At 42.2% G+C, this 24,214-nt stretch overlaps 1 protein-coding gene across 1 annotated transcript in view; it reads right to left on the reverse strand.

The window, feature by feature from the left end:
- Positions 1 to 24,214, reverse strand: part of VPS54 (vacuolar protein sorting 54 homolog (S. cerevisiae)) — a 41,973-nt gene that overhangs the window by 739 nt on the left and 17,020 nt on the right. Inside the window, exons 9-21 of the mRNA XM_009327107.1 lie at positions 21,870 to 21,925; positions 19,910 to 20,006; positions 19,097 to 19,434; positions 17,068 to 17,197; positions 16,436 to 16,617; positions 15,518 to 15,630; positions 14,122 to 14,185; positions 11,851 to 11,956; positions 8,365 to 8,452; positions 6,725 to 6,846; positions 6,533 to 6,613; positions 2,765 to 2,872; positions 1,754 to 1,848 (exon numbers count right to left, since the gene is read on the reverse strand). Of these exons, the coding sequence (XP_009325382.1) occupies positions 1,754 to 1,848; positions 2,765 to 2,872; positions 6,533 to 6,613; positions 6,725 to 6,846; positions 8,365 to 8,452; positions 11,851 to 11,956; positions 14,122 to 14,185; positions 15,518 to 15,630; positions 16,436 to 16,617; positions 17,068 to 17,197; positions 19,097 to 19,434; positions 19,910 to 20,006; positions 21,870 to 21,925 (1,580 nt within the window). The remainder of the gene's footprint in view (positions 1 to 1,753; positions 1,849 to 2,764; positions 2,873 to 6,532; positions 6,614 to 6,724; positions 6,847 to 8,364; positions 8,453 to 11,850; positions 11,957 to 14,121; positions 14,186 to 15,517; positions 15,631 to 16,435; positions 16,618 to 17,067; positions 17,198 to 19,096; positions 19,435 to 19,909; positions 20,007 to 21,869; positions 21,926 to 24,214) is intronic.

Raw genomic sequence — 24,214 nt, forward strand, 5'->3', positions numbered from 1 at the left:
AACTGGGCATCTAAAACGTCTATTCTCTTCCTGTAATCGCAGGCTCACCTCGACTTAACCCCCCGATTCTGTTGCAACTCAGAACATTAATTATTGCAACATTAGCTTCTGTACTCTAGAAGGTTAATGTAAAAGTAACCAAACAGCAATATTGTTTGTAACAGTTTATACAGAGTTAAAATCCCTCATACATTGTTGAAACGTACCAGGGGATGACAGACCCATGCTGTTTCCAGTTAGAAAGCAGCAAGATGTAGGCATAAAAGTTGTATTTTCATAGTAAAAAATTAACCAGGATTCACAGACCTGGATTTTTACCATTATTACAGAAACAGGCAGTTTAAAATAGTATGAGGATCAGAAAACTAGGTCAGTGAAGACTGCTGGAAGAGCAGCAAGTGAAATCCAGCGTCTGATGTTTCCCTTCTCAAAAGGCCCGGACGACACACTCCCGGAGAGCTGCGTTCTAAAGTAGCTAACTGCTGCCATAAAAGAAACAAAATGCATCACTCTTGCCAGCTGCAGATGAGAGACCCTTCTGACAGTAAGGATGACTGTGCTGGGAAATACCCCGCCAGTATGTCACCAGGAACGCCTCCCCCTCCTGTCAAAAAGGGATCCGTTTACACCATCCGACTACAAGCATCAAACAAACCCCAAAAGAGCAGGACGCAGACAGCACAGCACACTGCTTAGGACTAGAAACCCAAGTGCGAAACACTCCCGAACACACCCTGGGTGCTCTCATTTCAGCTGGGGCTGCTGCAGCCTCACTCCTGTTCAGGAAGCTTCTTGGCTCACAAATACCTTAGCAAGTACCAAAGGCAACTGGATGTTATCTTGCGAATACACACCAAGTGCAGAAAACCAGGTCAGATAAACTCTTTCACAGCGTACAAGGATGAATAAGCTTAAGCAGGACAAGTAAGAATAAACTGGACGGAAACAAAACTCTTCTTCATCCCAGCAACATTTGAAACATTTATAAACTTCCTTCTCTGGCTTCTTCAACCCAAGACAATGCTTTCTTGCATGTGGGTAGGCCGACTGAATTTCACCCCTACCACACTGCAAATAAACACCCCCAGGTCATTAAGAACGATTATAGAACCCACCGTTTCAGGGGACAATCTGACTTACAATAGGATTCAGCCTGCAAGAGACCGCACGCTTTCCTGGGAGGTGTGGGACGCCAGGCACAGCCAGGCACGCCCTCTCAGGAGAGGTACCACTGACCCGTTTTGGTGATGGAGGGTTGGGCTGGGGCAGGAGAGGGGAAAAGCTCTGGGAGCATAATCTCTGTCTCAAATCTAGTTCTGCTGAAAAAACAGTTTCTCTACAGAAGCTGCCCATTGCACAGATGAAATACCACTTTTTCCTATTTTTACTTTGCTAGCACCATGAGTCATCACCCACATTTCAAAACTGCTTCAGGAATCATGCAATTCTTGCAAACTAAACTGTGGCTACTGCTGACACACAAAAGGAGAAAATGCAATCCATAAACCGAGGAAGCCTACAGCAGGTTTCCAGTAGGACAATGCCCAGCTCCCAACCTACTACCAAGCTGACTGCATTCCTAGTTACCTATGGAAAGGCACAAGTCATGTCCTTTACGGTAAGAAAGCTCCAAATAGGACATACTCAAACGTGGACCGTGGCTGCATTCTGCAATCACAACTTTCTTGCAGAAGACAAAGCCTGCTTGTTTAAACTAAGCAGCAAAAAGAAAAAAAAAAAAGCCCAAACGTACCCATTCAGAGGTCCTCCATCATTGACTACGTTTAGGTGGGCCAGCTGCCTCTTCAGGTGAAGTTTGTAGCTTGCGTTAATTCGTAAAAACAACATCTAGAAGAAACCACAGAACCAGAGTAAGGAACCATCCCCATGCTTGCATCACTGCCTACAGTGAGGAAATACATCGCAAGCACCTTTAATCACTAACTTTCGGTTTTGGTTTTTGCAATTCATGTGACTTTCCCTCCTGCCAGTCCTTTGGCCTCCTAATCTTTCTGGCCATATACAACTTATAACACACAGGACAGTACGCACCCTCACTTATTTGTTACGTGTCGCACTTAGAGGACACGTTCTTTGGAGCATGAATTTTTCTTCCCTGTTGTCTCAAGCATCTAGAAACTTCTATTAAGGCTAAAAGATAACAAATCTCTTTCCTGTACTATAACCACTTAGAGTCCTTTTTCCAAGAGAAAGCGTGAAAAACAGTTTGAAGGGACCATTTGATCTGGTGCAAAAGAGAAACTACAACTTAAGTGCATTCAGTGACTGTATCAGTCCTTCCTGTCCTTAGATTTACAACTCTGCAGTAGCAAGAACTGCAGCAAAATACTGAAAAAGCACATCTGGTACAATGGGGCTGCATAATACATTTAGGGACCTTAAGAAGCCACTAAGTTTGAGCAGCGTCACAGAAGAATTCCCTAGAGCCCCAAAGTGTTGCCATTTGTGTAGAATTTCAGCACTAATTCCTGAAGATCCACCTCTCTAGACATTAAAATGCAGCTCAAAATGCTGGAATCAGTTCTTTTTGCGTGTCTCATCGTTCTCCCTGCACATCCACACACTTACTTCAGTTCAGACTGAGCTGTCTGCATGACTGCTGCCAACCTCTTTAATGTGTGGGTTTCACAAAGACTCAAAAAAGAATTTTTTTCCCCCTAGATAAAGCAGAAGTCTCTCTTGTTACCGAGTTCATGTGCATTTGCAAGGGAGGTGTTACATGAATCTCAAAAATAACATTCACCTGAGTTTGCTCCTCAGGAAGGAGATCATATATAGCTTCATGCATCTTTGCCATTTGCTTGCAGATATTCCTGAAGCATGCTGAAGGAACAGGAGCTTTCACTTCATACTGGAAATGAAACCAAAACCAGTTACTCCCTTCTGCCACCTTAAAACAGTTTATAGAGGAGAATTTCCAACAGCCATCTGAAGTCCTGCATGGCTAATGATGTCATGAATCAAAGCTCATTTAGCATATCACAAATTAAAAAGGTCGCTGAGCATGATCTGATTCAGCCAAGGACTAGCATCATACAATCAATCTTTATAAGCAAACAGTAACATTCAAACCAGTATGAGATCTGAGGATTTCCCAGCTTCATCTATTCATCTCTGTTAGTTTGAATTGCTTCTCTGTGCTCATTACTTTTTGTTGGTTTCCACTACCCTATGAATTACAGATGCAGCGAGAATAATCGCTGTGCCAGCCACACGGATGTAGCTATGTGGCCTGCTAGCTGGCCCTCTCCATACTCGTACACATTTGTGTGAGTCAATGACAGACAAGCAATTCCACCTCTGATGAATACGCCCCTCAAGTACTTCATGAGAGAAAACTACTTCTCTTAAGATCACATACATCCAAATTTCTGAAGAAACAAGGAAAGGAAAGCATAAAGAAATGGAAGCTTCTGAAAACTCAATACTGGCCATAAAAAAACCCCAAACAAAAACCAAAAAGTAAAAACCCCCACAAAAACGTTGCAGAAATACCTTGGAAAACAAAGTAGGAAATATCGCTTCTCCCAGTGACTGACATCAAGAAACAAGACACTGGAAACCACCAGATGGCAAGAGATTTACTACAAAGGGAACAAAATTCTTATGTCCCCACCCTGGATAGGGAAGATCTGAATGTGATTTCAGAAGCACCTCAAAAAACTGTCCCAGGAACAGTGAAGCCAGCTCTTCAACTCCTGGTGGAGAGCCTGTGCTAGCACAGGCCTGGGTTAAACTGGCAGGTCACCTTCGGTAGGGCGACACTTCCCCACAGAGCCTTGCACAGTTCAGTGGAAGAGCTGAATCATTTTAACTAAATTATTTACAAACACATGGGAGCACATGTGCTCTCTCGTGCTAGCCTGAATTGTGAAAGAGAACAAAGTTTGCCTGAGTGTGAGAGAAAAAAAAGAAATGGGGAGTTTTGAGAAAGTCTTTATGAAAAGCCAAACCGATGACCTAATTTTGACAGAAATAGCAGAAAAATAGTGCTTACTGCTCCAGGAGCCCTGCTCTCTGCATGGGACAACTGCACAGCATACGGGATTGTGCCTCAAGACATGAGAGTTAGGCAACAAATCATTTACAAGTTACCAGTATGCTGCAAAGCCAAAGGGAACTGGCAAGCTGCAGCAATGGCTCCTGCATGACTACAGACGAATCAAACTCTTCATCGTGATGGGGGAAAAGCAACAGCACCAGAGAGAAACATGACCTCCAGCCCTGCAAGGTGCTGGCCATTTTTGTCTCTAGCTAAGGTCAACAGCGTGTAATACCATGAGGGATCAGACAAAAATTTACTGCTCTTTTGTCCAAACGGTCATAAGACAGCAAGCTCCAAGAGAAGCTACCTCGCACTGGATTTTTTCCATGAACATTTATCTCTTTTTAAAAGCCTACGCCTTTTTCACTTGTTAATTACAGCTGTCAGATACCCCTGTTCCTGTTTCATCTCCCTGCCAAAGTTAATAGACAGCTGCTGCGAACTGTCTGGGCTGTTGTGAAATGCCCTGCTGAGCGCGTGGCCTCATCACGGTGGCACTGTGTGAAAGACAGCTCCCGTTCCACGGAGCTCCCAGAGGGAAGCAGAGCAAAAGTCACTTGTCCACGTTACCCAAGTGCCAGGTCAACGTCCCTTCTACCGGACCAAACCGTTTGTCTCCTACAAAACAGGTTTCTAGACCATGCAGTGTTTGTTTTTAAAGCATGCTGGACACACACTGCTACGGAACTTGCTTGCTTACTCATTCAGATTTACACACTTTAAAGCAGGTGACCGCTTTATCCACAAGGCACTGAAATACTTGGACTCTCACAAAAACATATAACACAAAGAACATACTGACATGGTTGCACTGACATGCCCATTTGCATATTTCCTGTTTTTATGTTCTTCACACCCTGCAGTGCCAAGATTTCATTATTTCAGGAACAAGATGAGCCAAATTATGGGGTATGTTAGGAATGGAGGCAAATCAACACATGGTCTCCTTTCCTCCTGTACTCTGTGGGCTGCATTCATGTGAAGCAGGCACTCTCACTCAAGTCTAAGAGCTCTAAAGGACAGGAATATTCTCAGTTTATATCTCGTGCTAGCTCACAAGAGGAGAATGGGCTGTAAAGGTGGAAGGACAGTAAGGGATGGATACTTACTAACTACCATCAAGAACAAACTGTGTTACTGGTTTGTTGTGGGCTAACTTGTTTAGCATCAATAATCTAAATTCTTGCATTTGTCTTTTATTTTCAAGAGATAAGAGGTCAAGTGACCAAAAAGCTATGTTACTTCATAGAACAGGTATTTTTATGTGGGACAAAAAAACATAAAAGCAGCAGACCACTATTTGGATGTTTAGAAAAGGGCATAAACATGTTTTAAAAAGTGTAAACACAACAGGGGGTGGGGAATCCTAATTTAAATGCTTTGGGGTTTCCCCCCCGCTAAGTTTAGGTAACACTATTTATCAGCCCAAAGAAACAGATGAAAAGAAAAAGCACAACATAAAACAAACAATAAAACAACTGAAACAGCAAGGAAGACAGAAATGCTGCCTGTTACAGCCGCAGCACTGCAGCCCCCATCAGCCTGTCCCCAACCTGTGCTCATCAGGGAGATTCTGTGTTTCTCGTGAGCTGCTACAAGGAAGATTGGCCCAGGCCAATCCATCAAATTGGTCAGTAAAGAATTAATTTTTTTCTTTCATGAAACAACTTTTTTTCTTTCTTTCTCTGTTTTTTAAGAGCATAAGATCCAAAGCAAAACACTAAGCTTTAAAAGCTCATGTACTTTATCCATCAGATCTGTGGGCCCAGCAGGCCACACCTTGGGGCAGTCTCTCTCAGTGTATTCCGCCTCAAGATGAGCCAGAGTGAGTGGATCCAGGCCAGGACCAACCTGTTCCACTGACGGGTGTTCAAAAACCAAAAAAACATTGTGAGCACTTCGTGGGACAGCTATTACCGTTGCTACACAGCAGAAGCTGCTAAGCACGGACCTCTAGCCCCCAGCCCTACAGCCCAATAGAAGAGCTGGTCCTTCCCCTCCAAAAACTCTTCCTCCTCAGCAGTTCTTTGCTGTTTCCTCAGCTGCAGGAAATTACAGCTCCCCACTTCCAAAGAGGCACCATCAGGAAGAGCAGGAAATGGGAACTGTCTCAGCCTGACTGCAGACAAGAGCTGTCAGTGGATAAAACTGCTGAGGGTAGGAGAACACTTCAGTTTCTAAACACCAGAGCATCTGCGCCAGCCAAAGCATTTCTGTTACTGCTGAAGGAGTAAACGAACCATTTTTTTTTTGTGGGGGTGAAGGCGAACGACACCCAGGTAGCAAATGTTAAGACAAAACACGTTCACAAGTACAGCACAGAGCTTTGTGTTTATACAGTTTAAAGAAGTTCAAACAATTCCTCATTAGGAAAGTTTAAGACTCCATTTGAAGCATCTAGACTGTATACAATGAGGCCTCCAATTGCAATTTAGAGAGTGTATAATTATTTCCATAAACCATTACCTTGGATAACAGTTTGTCAAATAAGCTATCCATTATGGCCACGAGCTTTGCTGAAATTTCAGCTATGTGGTCGTGATAATCCTGTAATGGAAGAAAGCAGGTTTTATTTACTATCTAATGGCATTCATATTCTTCAGAGCACAGTTGAAAAGCAGAACTTTGCGTTTAATTAGGAAATGCCAAAAGAATTACCTTCATAATGTGGTCAAAATGCCTGAGCATGCTAAACTGCTTCGGCTGCAGTCGAGCTTCAAAATGAGCCCTGATAATAGGAATGTAGTGTACGATTAGCTGTAGGCAACGTGAAGAAAGGGCTGTAAATCCAGAAGTGAGAAAGGGGAAAAAAAAAAAACTTAATTATTACACAGGAAGAGTCATTTTGTGTAGACTGTATCTCCTTTAACATAAATAGCAGATCTGACACAATTTAACATGCTTTTTTTTTAATTAAAAAAAAAAAAAAAGTAAGCATTTGTTTCCACTGGGAAACCCCACCCAGTGAAGACGCCAGACTAGTACCTGGCTATTCACACCCAGCTTCTGTAAGATACGGGATAAGGGACTAATTTTACAAGAGGCTTTAAGTGCCTACTTGACATTTTGAGCCCTGAGCACACGCAGACATCAGAGAGATCTCAAAAGACCTGACTCATCAGCTACCTAACCTCAGCAGCCACATTCTCAAGGCATCAGTATTCCTTCTGCTCCGCCAGTACTGTGCTGCCCAGAGCCTGCTCCTGCCTGTGGTGCAGCTCAGGGCCTGAGCTGGCAGCGGGACACACAGTGGGGCCAGAGTGGTCACTACACTGGCCAAGCCTTCTGGAGCGAAGACCTGACCCAGCCTTTCTCTGCTCACTTGTGTCTGCTCCAACACTATGGCCCATGGCCCCTTGGGGGAAGCCTCTCAACCCATCCTCCTCAAGTTATTGCCTTTTAAAAAGGGAAATGCAGACTGGTAATCAGGACACCCTGAAACACGGGAACTGCAAGTTCAAACACCTGCTTCAACCCATCAACCAAAGGCTCTTAATTTCAGGAGACAGTTTAAAACTGGGGGTCTCGAATAGTGTGTCAGACTTTTCTGTAGCATGGAACTGGGCACCTAGTTCTCCCCAGCTTTTCAGAGCAGCTAAAGTAGTCCAGACGGGTAACTTGGGTCTGGCAATTCAGCTAAATAGCTGCACACTGAAAATGAGAAACTCTAAAGCCCAAATCATGGTTTGGATTTCAGCACACAGACACTGAGCCCTAAGTTACCTGACTGTGCCAGGACACTCAGCCACGTAAAGACTATTCAGAAATCATTTTGCGCATTACTGACATGCAGTTATAACCCGTAGGAGCTGTATGTGGACACAGCATTACAGAATACAGCACCACGGGGCAGATGGGACAGCACAGCTCAGCGAAACGCATGGGGAGACGGGGATTTGGCTGTACCTCCAATCTCAAGATCTGAACACGAAGCAGCTCCCAAGCATGCCAAAGTCACTGCTGAAAAAGTAACTACGCCTTCCCGCAGTCCTTGCTAGCCTGTATATTTGTTCCTGTATTTCCTTCATGTAACACACTGAAGCTTTACATTTAAAGTAATCCAGCAGACAGCGAAGGAATTTGATGGATTTCAGTGCACCCCTTAATCAGACAATTCACTAGCTTTTACACATGTTTTACCCCCTAACCAGCAAGGTCTTTTCACCCTCTGTATTCCACGCACGGCGCCACACCACAAATGTAGCTTATCATAAACATTTAGGGTTTTTTTGTGTTTGTTTGGTTTTTTTACCAGGCAGGAGAACAAGCTTTGACATTTTAAATATAGAAATCCATACCTAGGTTTTTTGTAGTGATTGTTTTCAAACCAACAACTTGTAATGCACCAGCTCCAAGCACTAGTTGGCAACTTCTAGAATTGAAATACTGTGAGAAAGAAAAAGATAGTGAAAGTCCATGCTGACTCTTTAACAACTACACATAACCACAGTTTAGAAATACCATCAACAGAATTTTGCAAGATGAAATAGACTATTATGAAGGCCAGTACCAGAGTTTCACATATTCTTTACTACAGAGGAGTCCACGACTGTTAACTAGTAAGACAAAAGGAACTTTTTCACCACTCTCAGTAGTCACTGACCCATAGTGGTTTTTTTGACTCAGCTTATGCTAAAGCGCTCAAGGCAGGGTTTCAGCAAAGGGAAGCAGAAATACTGCTATTAAAAACACAGCTACTCAGTGATTTCAGTTCAGGGACTAATTTCTGCTTCTCTATGAGACCTCTAGGTGAGGCTTCTCTCGGTGTGAAAGAAAAGCAACAAGTCAGACTTGCTGCAGACTAGCAATGTTCAGCCTTACTTTGAAAGCCGTACACAAGAATGGCTTTGTACTAGAATTCTTTAAAACATACTTCTCAAACAAGGACCTTGGATGGAGTGAAGGATAAGGATCTCACTAGTTTTGCTAAGTACAGTAGACAAGTGTAATATCAGAATGGAAAATATCAAAAGAACAAGTTTCTGCTCTGGCTCTAGACCTTCCCCACTGCCGATGTTAAAGAAAACTTGAAAGCACTGAAACTCACTGCTGCTGAGGTGGCTGCATCTGTGTTTGTAACACTATAAAATACTGAGATTAAGAAATGATGCACAGAAGATGTTAAGCCATGTCAAAAACCAGTTCTGTAAGAATTCCAGGTACAGTGCATGACTCATGACTTGATCTTCCTAACTTAGTTCCAGAAGAAAAGAAGTTATCATTAAATGCACACAGGCCAGCAAGGTCTCTGGACAGTAAGACTGTTAGCATATTCTGTCTTATTTTGGAATCCTGCTCCACCACCCAGCTTGAGACACCAGATATTCTAGACTGGCTTGGGTGATGCAGTAGAGCTGGAGGAGCCATTGCTGCTGTCCCCAATTCCTGCTCTGAATGGAGAGCAGAAGTCTCAGGGCTCATGTTTGAACTGAACTGTCCTGTTGACACTGGGGTGGAAATTGGGAGGCAAAACCTACAGAGAGCTGACCCTTTCTCTTACACCTGAAGAAAGATTCATAAGAAATTGTGACAAGGTTGCCCTGCAGCTTGTGTCTGCAACACAGAGGATTTCCCTCACATACAGCTCCTCTATTGGGGAGCCACAATCCTGCTTCACAGGTCCAGCTTAATCATATTGCAAGAACAAACCTAAAATTTCAACCCTCCTTGAGTAAAAACAAGAAACAATTTTTCTGGCTATTGCCTGGAGTCAGTCACAAAACTCAGGACCACAGAGGATACGCCGTGAACCCCACACACCCGTTTCGGGCTGCCAGAGTGGTGTGTCCAGGGCCAGAAAAGCAACCCAGACCTAGTGCCACAACTGAACCTGAGGCTAAATGTGGCCCCTGATCTGAGAGAGGCATAATCTACTCTGCTATCAGACAGAATTCAGGGTCTGACACTGTCTGACATTCACTTCATCTCCTCCTCCTGCTCCTGAAAAGCAAGACCTTTTCTTATGCCTCCTGGTGGACTTCAGAAGTAGATCCACTGAGTCAAGGACAGATATATCCTACACAGCCTAAGCTCCTCCGAGGTATTTAGCTCAGGGTAGCGCCAACTCATTGACTGCATGGCAGACCATTAAAAACATGCTCTATAAAGGATGATAGACACTCGTACTCTCCCCCTGCCTTTCGTGGATATTACTCAGTTACCGGATGACCTGTTGCAGACAAAGCAGCGAGAAAACAGCATGCCTGAAACACCAGAAGAGCAATACCCCCTCCTTGTGACTGCTTGGAGGAAAGCATTTCTGTGTTCCGGCACCGTGGCTGCAACCCTTCTCTTGTCTGCACCAGCTAAACAACTCCAGTAATTATGATCGTGTTTTTGTCCATACACAGGTGTCATTTCACTCTGGTTGCAGCCACAGTCCAAAACGGCCTGGAATTTCATTACCTGGGAACGCTTTGCAGTTTCCATCACAATAAAGACTAGCTCTGGCTACCTTCAAAGCTTGCTAGCTCTGACAGTTGTCAAACAAAAAGCATAGTGACCTGCAAGGACTCCTTGAGTGGCTCTTATTTTGTTCGAAGCGTAATAAATGAGCTTTTGTTTTTGCTAGCTGTTCTTGTCATCTCTCCAATTGATGGCACCTTGCTGCCAGATAGGAAATACAATAATTAAACTGCACATGACGTTTGAATACCAAGGAATAAAACACAAATGACAGAGCTAGAACAAGATATGGTAGGGAGAGAGGAGTAACACAGAGATGCAAATTTGGCCAAGTTTGAGGCATCTGCTGCTATTCTGCCTGCCTGCGAGAAAGTGCTGCAAGATTTGAGTGAAGCAGCAGCTGGGGAACAAGAGGTGAAGAGGGGCATCCCCAGTCCCACACCGACTGATTTGCCTTGGATAGTGCTTTCACAGGGGAAGGTTTGTGGATGAATCTGAATGATGTCTGCAGGGAGGAATGTTTCTGCATCCGGTTATTCAGATAAGAACTGCCAACAGGAAGATCATTTAAAGGCCTATCTCCTAGGGTGTGTTTCCCCTCCCCCATCCCCACACCTTATGTAAAATATACTTTTGGGGAGTAGAATCTGTTTATCTTTTATCGATTATGCTTACGTTCAGAACTCTAATATTTGACATAACCTTTGTGGCCAAAGACACAAGTGAAAACCTTGAAATAAATTGACTGCTAGGCTTTGGAGTCTATATATATATCTTTATATATATATATATATATATGACAGTTTTAAGGTGCATTCATGTGCTCCTTTTATTACTGTATACTTATATTACCTTGTAGTATCTGTGCTTTACCAGCTTTCCTCTTCTCTAGTGAGAAATAACAAAAGGTCCTGGTCTTTCATCATTACATTTTACAATAGAAGCTTCATCCCATACTATTTTTCACGCTTCTACTGACTATACCTTTACTGACTTGTAAAAAGCAAGGGACTCGTTTCCTTCCTGAATATAGATGTATCTCTGTGGCATCTGGGATCAAATTGCTTTTTCTTCAGCAGCATTAATCCTACACCCAGCCTGAAGGACAGGCAGCTATGACAAACACTACTGATGGGATTTTCAATATTCCAGGTGAACAAGAGGCAAGACAGCCTTCCCAAAGTTAATTCACACAACAAATTGCATCTTTAATGCCCTTAAAAGGCTACCTTATGGCACAGTAACAAACGCAATCATTTCTAGACAATTTATATCATTTATATGAAATCATAAAAGCACGTGAAGCATTACGGAGAGTAAGACACGTTCTCCGCCCTGAATGCCCCTGATTAGCACAGACGGTACATTTGGAGTCATACCTTCAGTAAATCAGACAGGCGGGTAAGCATATCAGTGGTGATGGAAGGAATGTTATCCACACACTGGCAGTACTCAAGGATTATTCTTATTAACAGCAATACTGTCCTACAAGAGAAGAAACAGCCAAGTATGTCATCTCAGTGCACAGAAGATGTTGAAAAACCAAACACAGGCCAGTCACGTTGATAGAAAGCTACCTAATGCTAGAGATTATAGCATTAAATAAAGCCACTAACTGATCTGAAGTAGAAGTAAAACATAAAAGATATACATAAAGATGGTTATAAAGAATACCCATTCCACAGGGTGGCGTGTGGAAAAAGTACTTAACATACATGAGAGAAAATCTCTAAGGTTCATTGGTATAACTTTTTAATCTCCAAAAAAGCTACTGTGGAACTAGAAGTCTCCACGTAGATGTTGGCAGGGGACAAAAAATCCAAAGCTCCTTTCTTATACTACTGTGTAATTCTGGCCAACTTTGAGCAAGTATAAAAATCCACAGAATGTAGACAACAACGACCATTGAAAAGGATGTAATGAATGCTAAGGAGTCACAAACAGAGAAGGCAGCTGTGAAGAAACAGCACCAAATATTCAAACAGGCTCAACACCTGTAATTTCCCGAGTTCAGAAGGCATTGGAGAATTTGGGAGCTACTGGATGGAATTAAGAAGGCTCCACAAAGAGCAGGTACGCTCCTTTGAATTCAAATACACAGAAGGCAGGAAAACTAAGGCAAGCTCAAATGTTCAGAATATATACTCTAACATTTCAAAAAGTTAAATCTCTTTCTTCCTTTAGGCAGTAGAGTGCAGAAAGATGATGAATAATCAACTGAAAATAAACACCTGGAGAATTTTTGGGGAACATCTAGGCTTCTTTTCATGAATGCATTTTATTTGATTAAATACAATGAAACTGTATATAGAAGCGTGTAGAACTGAAACAAATATTTGCACCAACATGAAGCTGACAATTGCTTCACAGAGCTAAATATAACAAGTTTCAAATGAGCAGACATGGATTATCAAACACATCATCTATTAAGTAAATTTTATCCTTTAAAGCATGTTCAAATGCTCCTACTTGACCTGAAATGCTCTTTTGCAGTGATATCAGTTGGCTGGCACAGAAGTTCTGAGCCATCAGCTTCTGTTTCTAATTGAACAATGATGCATCGTGAAGCAACTCATAAAATGACAGCTGGTTAAAGACATGTAAATCAGAACTTTAAGTTTGGGGTAAACTGATGTTAGGACTCTGGGAAGTGAGATCTTCCAGGTTTTACTCCCTCCCCAAAAACACTCTCATGCATATTTAATGCTTAAGCCTCACAGTCTCTGGAAACACAGCATGCTTTTAAATGAAAGAAGTGTGTGAGTATCATATATTTTAAAATGTCTTTGATATAACGAGCTTTAAGAAACTACTTTCCAATCCAAAGCAATCAGGATACCAAGAAATAGCGTATGCAGCTTCTGAGATAGCCCTTATCCTATTTCTTATTCTGAATATGATAAGCAATCATTCAGTAATGGGGACTCATGTATTTTGGGATTGTTTAGCCTGGAGAAGAGAAGGCTCCAGGGAGACCCTATTGCGGCCTATCAGTACTTAAAGGGGGCTTATAAAAAAGATGGGCACAGACTTTTTAGCAGGGCCTGTAGCAACAGGACGAGGAATAATGGTTTTAAACTAAAGGGGGGTAGATTTAGACTAGATATAGGGAAGAAATTTTTTACGCTGAGGGGGGTGAAGCACTGGCACAGGTTGCCCAGAGAGGTGGTGGATGCCCCATCCCTGGAAACATTCCAGGTCAGGCTGGACGGGGCGCTGAGCAACCTGATCTAGTTGAAGATGTCCCTGCCCACGGCAGGGGGGTTGGACTAGATGACCTTTAAAGGTCCCTTCCAACCCAAACTATTCTATGATTTTGCCAGAGATATATTGCAAGAAATAACAACTCTGCTATGACGACAAACCTGTATTTTCATGACTATGTGTTTTCATGAAATAATTGGAAAAAAAACGTATTCAAATTAAACCATAAATTTCAGCCTAGTCATTCAGAGAAGAAACAGCATTTTAATGTACAGAAGAGCTTGCAATGTTTTATAACTGTTTGGGAACTAAAGAGAAACTAGTCTGTGGAAGGAGAGAGGTTTTTTTATTTAAATAAGATTGCTAAAGCTGTTAGTATTCTTCACAGTTCTACTCAAAAGTTCTCGCCAACTAACCCACTGCTAAGAGAAAAGAGTACATCTTACCCAACTGTTGCATATTTTTGTCCTTCAACAATAAGGAATTCAGTTGGCTTTCTTTCTTCAGTAGCTAGACATTTTAGCAAGAAAAGAAAAGGGATGAGTTGAACTAAAAACAAGTTCAAAAAATGCTAGTTTCTAAAAAATTAGTGCTCAACTTGCTAAGGCTTGGGAAAACCCCCCCACAATCAATCTTTGGAGCACTGCTCTCTTTTACAATATTTATTATATAGTTGGTCACCCATCATAATTATTATGACCCATAAAGTTACTTTATTATCTGCTGGGATTTTAGATCAAAAATCCCCCAAAGTCCCACAGTCACTATGTAATTAGAAACTTCAAATACAACAGGTTACAAATAGAAGAAGAAAAGCAGAAAAAGTCACTAGGTTTTCTACTATACATTCTCAAATGATTTGCCGTGTATATTAATATTTTAGCTTCAAACCACTTCTTCCTCAGGCTTCACAGGAGAAGCTCTTACTGATGCAGTTTTTTCATGCTAAATTTCATGCCACCAGTTTCCTATCTTCTTGAAGGAAGCTGCAAGAGCTTATTTTAAGAGCAATAGTCGATGAGCATATTTTGGTGTCTTGTTCCATAACTGGAGTGATTATTGCCTAATACGTCCTCTGTATCTGCTATATTCTTTTTGGGGGGTCGGGGTTTCTCCACCATGACATTATTGTATTTTCTTCCTTCTTATCTATTGCCATTTTCCTTCCCCTCTGTGTATGTTTTCTTCCTCTTCTAGCTGTTCACACACATTCATCACTGCAATATTGGATGAGTATCCCCACAAGGTAAGAACGCATTATGCGTTCCCATGTTGCACACGGGGAAATGGGGCACGAGGAGAAAACAAGACTTGTCTGAGGTCAAATGAGGTTTCTCTTGCAAGGTAAATAATTGAATGTACATGACTTTTCACTTCCATGAGCAGCCACATAGCATGCTGCCTTTCATTTGAACAACTGGCAGATGAAGTAGTGGGAAGGCGCAAGCTGTGTTTAACACAAGGGGGGCTGAGCACACACACATGATCCTCGTTCCCTTGCAACACTTCAGTGGTATGTTCCGGGGAAAGACTGAATTTGTGCAAAGACTGTAAGCCTGTACACTGGGAATACTTGCATAAAAAAGTAGCTCACTCCCTGTGCTAACACTTAAATGGGTTTTCAAAAAATAAGTAAATAATCTTTTAAGGTCAGCACAAGAAGTTTCAACACCAGTAACAGAAAAAATTAAAAAAAAAAAAAGGTATCAACTTCCTTCTGATCCCCCCTGAAGACAGCGAGCAAACACAGATCAAGAGTGACATCGGAATATGTCCATCAACATTCAGTAGCAGATTTGCTGATAATAAATTCAGTTAACAGTAGGACTGCAAGATACACACCTGCTGGTTTTTTTTCAGGGAGAGAAATTCTGCCATCTGACACAGAATCGACAAGATCCTGAAACTCGGCAGGAACTTCAGCTTGCTTCCAGCGCTCATTGTCCAAAAGTAGGCTAGTTATAAACACAAAAGAGACGAGGCTGAGAAAATGAAGTGCCTTGTCTTGACGCTTTTCCTGCCTGCAACACCATGGAATCAAAACTACAGTAATTTAAAAAAAGCCAGGGACCCAAAATGTTATGTTATTCATCTTCATTAGAAGGAGGTGCCCAACAATTGGCAGTAGCAAAACAGAAAAACACCGTGTTGGCCTAGAGATCTCACAATTTGTTCATTCAATCTATCATAGAGGACAAAAGACTACACTAGGCAATAAAGACCCTTATGAGATCACTGCCACTGAAGTAATGTGTAAATACTGGAATTTTAAGAGCTTTTGATGAATGAGAGCAAAAAGACTTGAGGTATGTTACTGGGAAGGCTGTTCCCCAAGTGGTTTGTTTTTTTTTCAATCGTTTTTGTTGGAGGTTTTTGGGTTTGGGTTTTTTTGTTTGTTTTGGTTTGGTGGTTGTTTTTTTTTTTTAAAAAAAACAGTTGGAAGTGAATTATCCTGAAGTTACTTAACCCCTGAGAGAGAGCTATCCTGCCCTTCAATGTCAGTCTTGAGTACTTCCTGTAGCTATTACTGTCCTTATGTAGGTAACTGTAGAACAATCCAGTTTGAAGAAATTAAGTTATGAAAACAGTAGAAGTCTAAACCAATTGAAAATAATTGGGGTTTGATACAGTTTTTTCACCCCCTGCTCTTAAGTACAACTGGCTTACTAGTGTTCTAGGCAACAAAAGATCGTGTTTGCCTGGCATATGATTGATAAAATTATTCACATAAGAACACAAAGATCTTCTACTCAGAGATACCTTAGTTTCGTCTTCCTCTCCTCGTGGAATCTATTCACAAATCTATTGGCTTGACTCTGAAGTGCTCCTCGCAAGGACATACTTTTCCTGCCGCAGATCTGCTCAGTATCTAAGATAAAGCCTTCCATCAAGCGAGAAAGAGCAACAAACTCATTGGAATTCAGCTTCTCTAGGAAGCCATCCTATATGCAGAGAAAACCATTGTAAGGAGACATAACACCACAAAAATTCAGAGATGTGTAGAAATAACTAGTCAGCATGTCTGAGGGCTACTAGTATTTTAAGAGGCACATTACTTAACCCTACATGGGACAGAGAAGGCAGACTGCAGTGCAAGCAGCTACCCTGTCATAGATATGCATTCTCTGCATGGAGCTTCAAAGACAGCTAGTCAGAATATTAAAAGGGAAAAAAAAAAAAAGTAGCAGAAACCCACATTGCCTTACAATGACATGATATGTTAATGCTTGTGTGCTCTGGGCATTAACATCAAGTGCCTGTGGCAGCAGCAACAGTTACTTAATTTCAACTGAGAATGCCATTTCAGAACTCTCCCTCGTTAAACCAGTAACTTGAGAGCAAATTCTCATTAAGGATGAGACACCAACAGCAGTCTGACCCAAGCTCCTTACCTTTGCTCTTGCCATGAGGAACTTGACTGAACGATCATGGCAGATATCAGAGGCATTATAAAGTAACTCTTGAATATTATTTGCCAGCCTGACCAGTTCCAGGTCAGTCAGCTTCATGTCATCACTGATCCTACAAATGACAGAACCAGTTGAGTTGTTGAGCATCAATTTATAAAAAAAAAAATAAAATATTTCTGTGTTTCTGCTCACACGTTGAAGGAGGAAAGAGCCTTGCAGCAACTGCCAAATGCAGACAGTCAGTTAATCACCAAAGTCACTTTGTACAGATGGGATCTTCTAAGCTGCTGTCAATGTCATGTCAGTCCCTGTAACAAGGAAATGCACAACTGCACATCCTTATATTTTGTTTTAAATCCACATTCTAATTGCTATTAATGGTCTAGAAGAAAACACGATATAGCCATTACTAATACAATAAATATTATTAACATTTACTGAGCTAGAATTTACCCAGCTCCTGTAACACTTCAGCACCACAAGAATGACAAGTAAAACACAGCATTTTTCTTCCAGTGCGAGTGTAAAGCCTAAAATAGGTATTCTGCACTCCCCACCACCTTCATCTATAGGCTGTCATTCTATTAGCTCTTTAGACTTCAGGCTCCTAAGTTGGTGCTTTTTAAAAAGCCTTTTGTGATTTGTCTACTGTTTTGAGGCTAGCCCATAGCACAGCTCTGCCATTCATGTAATTAGTTAAGACAACAATCTTTCGGTCCAGTGTGGCTGCCCAAGGGACTGACAGTATGAGAGGATGCCAGAGAGCGGCAACTGGGCTAACGTTGCAACTGTGTAATTTTATTAGTCTGCTCCAAACACAGAGCAGAGGTGCAAAGAAAACCAGAAGAGGGATGAAGCAAGTTCATTTTCGAACAAAGTTATGCAAGCAGCCTCGGAAGCAACGTTATTGCTCAAGAGCTCTAGCTGGGTGGTATGTCTTTAGCAAACTTCGCAAAGTGCTCCAGACCAGACTGAATCCAACCCCCTTCTCCCTCCCTGCTCCTCACTGTAACCCTGGACTCCTCTTCACATTGCATTTCTCTTCCAGCGTACAACAGATGTTTGGACATACAGAGGCCTGAATTTGCTTTATGCACAGTGTATTTATTTTAAATCTATCTCCTTCAGCCAGCATTGTGATTTGAGGGGGAAGGTGTCTATCAAAACTGACAGTTGCTTAAACACACAAGTACAGACACTTGAATACCAATCAGCTGGAGCGAGCGGGGCCACTTGCTATCTTCCATCTTTCAGCAGGGTAACGAGTGGTATTTCAATTTTGCTTCATAGAACTCTGTATCCAGACATGCTGGCTTTTGAAGTGGCTCATGCCTGAGTCCCACACACGCTATGCCTGATTCTTTTAAAAAGGTAGCTCTGACTTCCAGCCATAAATAAAGTATGCATAAAGGATGCGAAAAAGGTTACAACTCTGGAGTCTGGAGCACCACAGAGCACCACTGCCTATGTTACCAAAGCACTGAGATGGACTTATTTAAGCATGCAAGTCAAATAGTTGACAATGAACAGCAGGTTTTTCTCCAGAATTTATCAAGGTGTATTCCATGAAGCCAGCTTAAAAAAACCAGAAAAAATAGCCATAGGGAACATGGACAGGGAACAGAGATGCTTCTGCCTGCTAAAGGCATGACAAACAATGTCCTTCATGTAGGCCAGACTTGCATCTCTCCTGCTCTCTACACGAGCAGGCTCCCAAGCAGAACAGATAGAGAAGGGGCCCTTTTCTGTAAGAAGTGACATAATCAGTACCCGTACCACTACACACAGAGGTGAAAGCAAGGCAAATAAATGAAACAAAGGTGACCTGGGGACAACGCAGTCTGATGGCAGTCTCTAGGGGCAATGGTGGAGAGCCATTCCACTTCACTTACCTAGAAAAGCACAGTCTTCCAAAGTAATTTTTGTACCGTACCATCAGAAGCAACCACCTCCACCTAACACCTTGTTTCTGACATGTTGCAAAGTCGAGACAGAGAGTGCGTTTACTTACATCATCTCTACTCCTCCTGGAGTAACAGACGATGATGTGTGCTCTTTGCTGGATGAGGAATCGGTAGTGCACTCCGGTTCAGAGACCGAATCGCTGCTACAGGGCTCACTGTTCGGGGAAGTGTTTCTTTGAGAGGTAGTGTCAGCTGCTACAGGCGGGAGGTCCCCTTCGCTGAACGCATCACTTATAAACAAGCCTTCATGAGTCAGGTAAGCCACTTCTGTGTCCACCGTACTGTCTTTAGCAGAGTTCTTTTGTAAGGTGTCCTCCAGGTCTCTGGTTTTTTGGTTCTTGTCTAGAACCAAGAAAACCACGCTATGGATAGTATATAACGTTGCCTAGAATCAAATATAACTTTTATTACAAAAAAAACAAACCCCTGTGCCACAAACCTGCACTAGAGATTTTCTTTTACCCACAAAATTAAACTAAATCCCAGCTTTATTTTCTATTGTGTAATTAGCATTCGGAGGCAGACCCATCCGTCTTTGATGCTAACCAATATCAGATGTTTCTGAGAATAGTGAAAGAAACCTCATCTGGAGCAATCTAACACATACAAAAGTTCTGTCCTAATCCCTAGCAGCCTGAAATGGATGTAACCACACAACAAGAGGTATTATCTCCTTCCCACTGATCTCTTTGTTAGCAATAATCATTTTTGCCCTGGATGCCGATATTCACATATCCTTCTTTCAATCAAAAGTTTCAATCAAAAAAGCAAAACCAACACCTCAAGACTTCAAATGGAAAATAACTTCATCCCATTTCATGTCTGAACTACGTGAAGCTCTTGGTAAATTAATGTCTTACCTTTATTCTCTTGAGGAAGATGGTAAACTTAGAAAAAATACTCTTCAGTAAATCAAACCACTGAGGAAAATTCATCATCCTCATCTGGTCTGCAAGCCTAAAAAACAGAGCAGTATTCAGTAAACAGCAAATATTTTTTTGGCACATAAAGAAAAAAAACATGCTTTAAATGGAATTGTAAATATAAGGAATATAAATATAAATATATGCTTTATAAGGAGTTGTAAATATAAGGAACACTGTGTAGACTTTTATCTGGCAAGACAACAGACATCACCTGAACAACGGTTATGATCAACACAATGTATGCAAGTGGAATGGGGAGGGAGGTGTATAAAAATAGATCATATTAAAAAAATGAAAGCCTCACATTTACCATTTAGTTTTTCCAAGGCATAACGTTCTTTTCCCCGGAGTAAGTATGTGATACCAGCAAGGGAGGTGGGTTAAATAACATTTTCACAAATCATGTGAAAAAAAAGAGATTGCAAAAAAAAAAATTTGCAAGTGTTACAAAAGCCATGTTATTAAGCCCATTTTGTTGCATTGCATGAGACCACTTCTGCTATTAAGGTGCAAGTCAGCTGTTTGTGGCAAAGGGCAGAAAAGTCATTGATAGAACAAAAGTTAAACCCTGTAACACACAGTTAGGACCCAATTGCAGAATAGTGAACACTGGGGAACGGTGAACAAATACCCAATGTTTAAAAATGAGCCTGTGCCCAGTCTTTTCGCAATCTGGGTGTGAATCTCATGCAGATTCTGCCACTCACTTTGCTTTATCAGCTGGTCTGGTTTTATTATCTTGGGGTAACCCTTTGCTGAGCCAAACGAATCATGGAGCTATGGAAAAACAGATGCTGGCAGAGGGGCCTCTGGAGCTGGGACCCCTGGAGGTGCCAACTCCTGCTCGACACAGGTCCAACTAGATCGGGTTGCTCAGGGCCCTGTCCAAAGCTTGAATATGACCCAGGACAGAGATCCCACAGCCTCTCTGGGCCGCTGTTCCAGCGTTTGACCATCCTCAAAGGGAACACACTTTTCCTAAGATTCAACTAGCATTTCTCATCTTCCATCCTGTGCCTATTGCCCCTCGTCTTTCCCCTGTATGCCTCTGAGAGGAGCCTGGCTCTGTCTACAGCTCTGCTAAACCCCTCCTCCCATGGGATAGCTGTGGGCAGCTCTCCCCTGAGTCTTCCCCTCCCCAAGCTGGATAGGGACCCAGCTCCCTTGACTGTTCCTCCTACACTCCGTGCTTCAGCCCCAACCAGCCCAGTGGCCTCCACTGGATCTCCTTCTTGTTCCTTGACCTGCTGGCTATGCTAACATGGCCCAGGCTGCGGCTGCAAGGACACACTGCTGATCCATGGCCAACCAGTTCTCCACCAGGACCCCCAGGTCCTGCCCTTCAAAGCTGCTCTGAAGCCAGCCAGCTCCTGCCTCTCCTCTTGCAAAGGGTTGCTCTTTCCAAGACACAGAACTTGGCACTTGCCTTTGTTGGGCTTCAAGAGGTTCCTGCCCACCCATTTCTACAGCTGAAATTGTCTGATCTCCTCTCGGGATAGCTCCTATTCTTGTTCATGCGGGAGGTACTGAAAGTACTGACACGTTTTAATACAAAATCCCAGATTATGACAACAGGGAATGCCTTCAAGTAGTTAAGAGATATATGCCTAAATACAGTAGTTTATGCTTCATGCAATGAGATGCACAGAATTTTAGTATTTATTTTAAAGGTAAGTTTAATTTAAGGTAATGTTAGAATCTGAACGAGAAGGGGAATACGCAATACTCTCACAAAGGCAGACAGAAGCAGAGGCTTAAGGTGAAAGAGAAGGATAATCCTTAATTATAGGGAAATGTGAGCAAAAATTAGAATGGTAAATTTATCTATGCTAAAAACCGTCCATCTCCTATCCCCATCCACCACCGAAAAAAAATAATCTGGCTGTATACTTACTTAACAACCACTTCTGTATCTATTTCTTCTATCTGCGATACCGTATTAACCACACACTGTCAAATTTAAAGGGGAAAAAACAAAACAAAAAAAGATCTTAGCTTCCTTCTAACTGCTGCTGAGTTTCATAACACACAATAATCCTCAAGTTAAATAAGAAAAAGTAAAACAAAGGAAAGACATATTTGTATCATTTAACAACTTGTTCCTCTAAAAACAAACAAACAAAAAACCCAAAAGAAACCCCCAAAACCACCCCCCCAAACATCTATTTGCAAAATACAGATGATCAAAACGTTCCCAGCTGTGTACTAAGCTCTGGAGGGCACACTGGCTCTATCTCAAAGGGACCTGCTTTTCTGAGCATGGATGCTAAGCACCATTTCAAAAATGCCTCTCAGGTCAGGTACTTAAGAATAGAAACCATATTCTTCCCCTTTCCAAAGTGACTGACTTTGGAAAATGTTGGTTGCCTTCCTTTTCAGCTTTAAATACAGGACTTGGGATCTAACCTAAACTGGAAGGAACAGCACCAGGGAAGCGTGGAAGCACACACCTACAGTCCTGTGCTTTCAACTGTTAAGGCAGACCCAGTTTCAACTGCTCTCCTAGCAGACATGGTATTTGCTGTCTGTCTGTCCTCTTCACCTCCAGGGCACCGGCTGCCTCTGTCCCTAGATTTCTCTACATCTTTATTGCTACGCTGTGGCCTCTCCTCCAAGGACATATGCTCTTCAACCGGTACATACAAAACTGGCTGGTTTCTTCAGGTCTCCAGAACAATCAATTTTCATTCCAAGCATCTATTGTTTTACAGCAATTTGTTCACTGATCTCTTTTCACATTACTTGTAAGCCCTAGGCACAAATCAACTCCATTTAGACTGAATTAGGGGTTTTCTCCCAAATGTACAGTCAATAACCTGATCAAGAGAGTCAGTAGTGTACAAACTCATCTTGCCTTCAAGTGAATATGTACAATCCAAATGGTGACTGATGGCCACCACCTCATGGATTTTACCTGCATTTTGAATAAGCTGGTCAGTACAGAAGCTTCTTAAAAGCAGACCTTGTTCTTGAACTATGCAGTGTGTTCAGTGCTTACAAACCTCTGCTCTTTCCCCTGCCTGGCAATAAACAGCTACTAAAGTACTGACCAAAACAGCCCAGCAATGCATTTGAACAGGAAGCACATTTGAGATGTGGGAAGGAAAGTTTCCTTTATTAACGAAAAATATCTCTAGGAGTTGAGACAATAGGCCACAATGCAAATGTGTCGCACAAACCACACAGAAATACTCCAGTCCTGTCTATTTTCCCTATTCAACAGAAACTTACATTGGAAGTTGATTAAACTTTGTCTATTACTGAGCAGAGGTGACACCTGAAAAATCTAACATAAAGACAAATATTCCCAGCAGAATGGGAAAAGCACTTTATAATCAAGAATGAGCAGGAAAACAGGGAGCACTACTTGCCTATTATCCAACTAAACAGAGAATTTAAAGGAAAAAAATGTCTCCTCATGACCACCAACACAGGTAAGTGAAAAGCCAATGGAGACCGATGGGCAAATGAACAGTTTTATCCTGATGTTGTTCATTCATGTTTTTTTGGGTTTTTTTTTGGTGTTACACTTTATGAAGGCCCAGAGCAGCTGCACGCAGCTGTATGCTCTTGTTTTTCCAGGCTTACAGTAATACAGCATGACCAGAAAGCAGTGCTCACTCCCACCCTCTGCTGATCTTTCAGGGAGCAGGGCAATGACCCCGCCCAGCACCCCATCGCTTTCAGGTGGGGAAAGAACAGGCAGCTAGGGGCAGGGGTGCTTAACCCAATTTAAATTGTATTGGGGTCAAGTGAAAAAGAGCTCACATCATCGCCAAGTCCTTACAACAAGTGGTGGTGCAGTTGCACACATCACTGTCTTCTAATTCTGCCACAATATTTACTAGCATCATCAGCCTGTGTTACCTACACCCACCCTGCACAACCAGATCAACAGAACCGTGGGGCTGCAATGTGAAGTGGACTGGGGGAGCCAATCTGGTTTAAAACAAAATAATAATAATAATAATAATAATAATCCTCCTCCTCCAAACTTTTAAAAGCTGGGTTCCCAACCTGGTTCACAACACAGCTCTGAACAGTGTGCTATACTATGAGGACAGGAGACACTGTCTTCATCTGCTGGCAAATCCACCACCTGACTATCTCCCAGCCTTTGAGATACAAATCAGAGGTGGCTCATAACACATCAGAACATGACTCCTGAAATAATCATGTATCTTTAGGGGAGAAAACCACCCCTTGCACAATATTCTCACATCTGCATGCAAACAAACA

The sequence above is a fragment of the Pygoscelis adeliae genome, unplaced genomic scaffold, assembly GCF_000699105.1.
Source record: "Pygoscelis adeliae isolate BGI_AS28 unplaced genomic scaffold, ASM69910v1 Scaffold137, whole genome shotgun sequence".
Lineage (NCBI taxonomy): Eukaryota > Metazoa > Chordata > Aves > Sphenisciformes > Spheniscidae > Pygoscelis > Pygoscelis adeliae.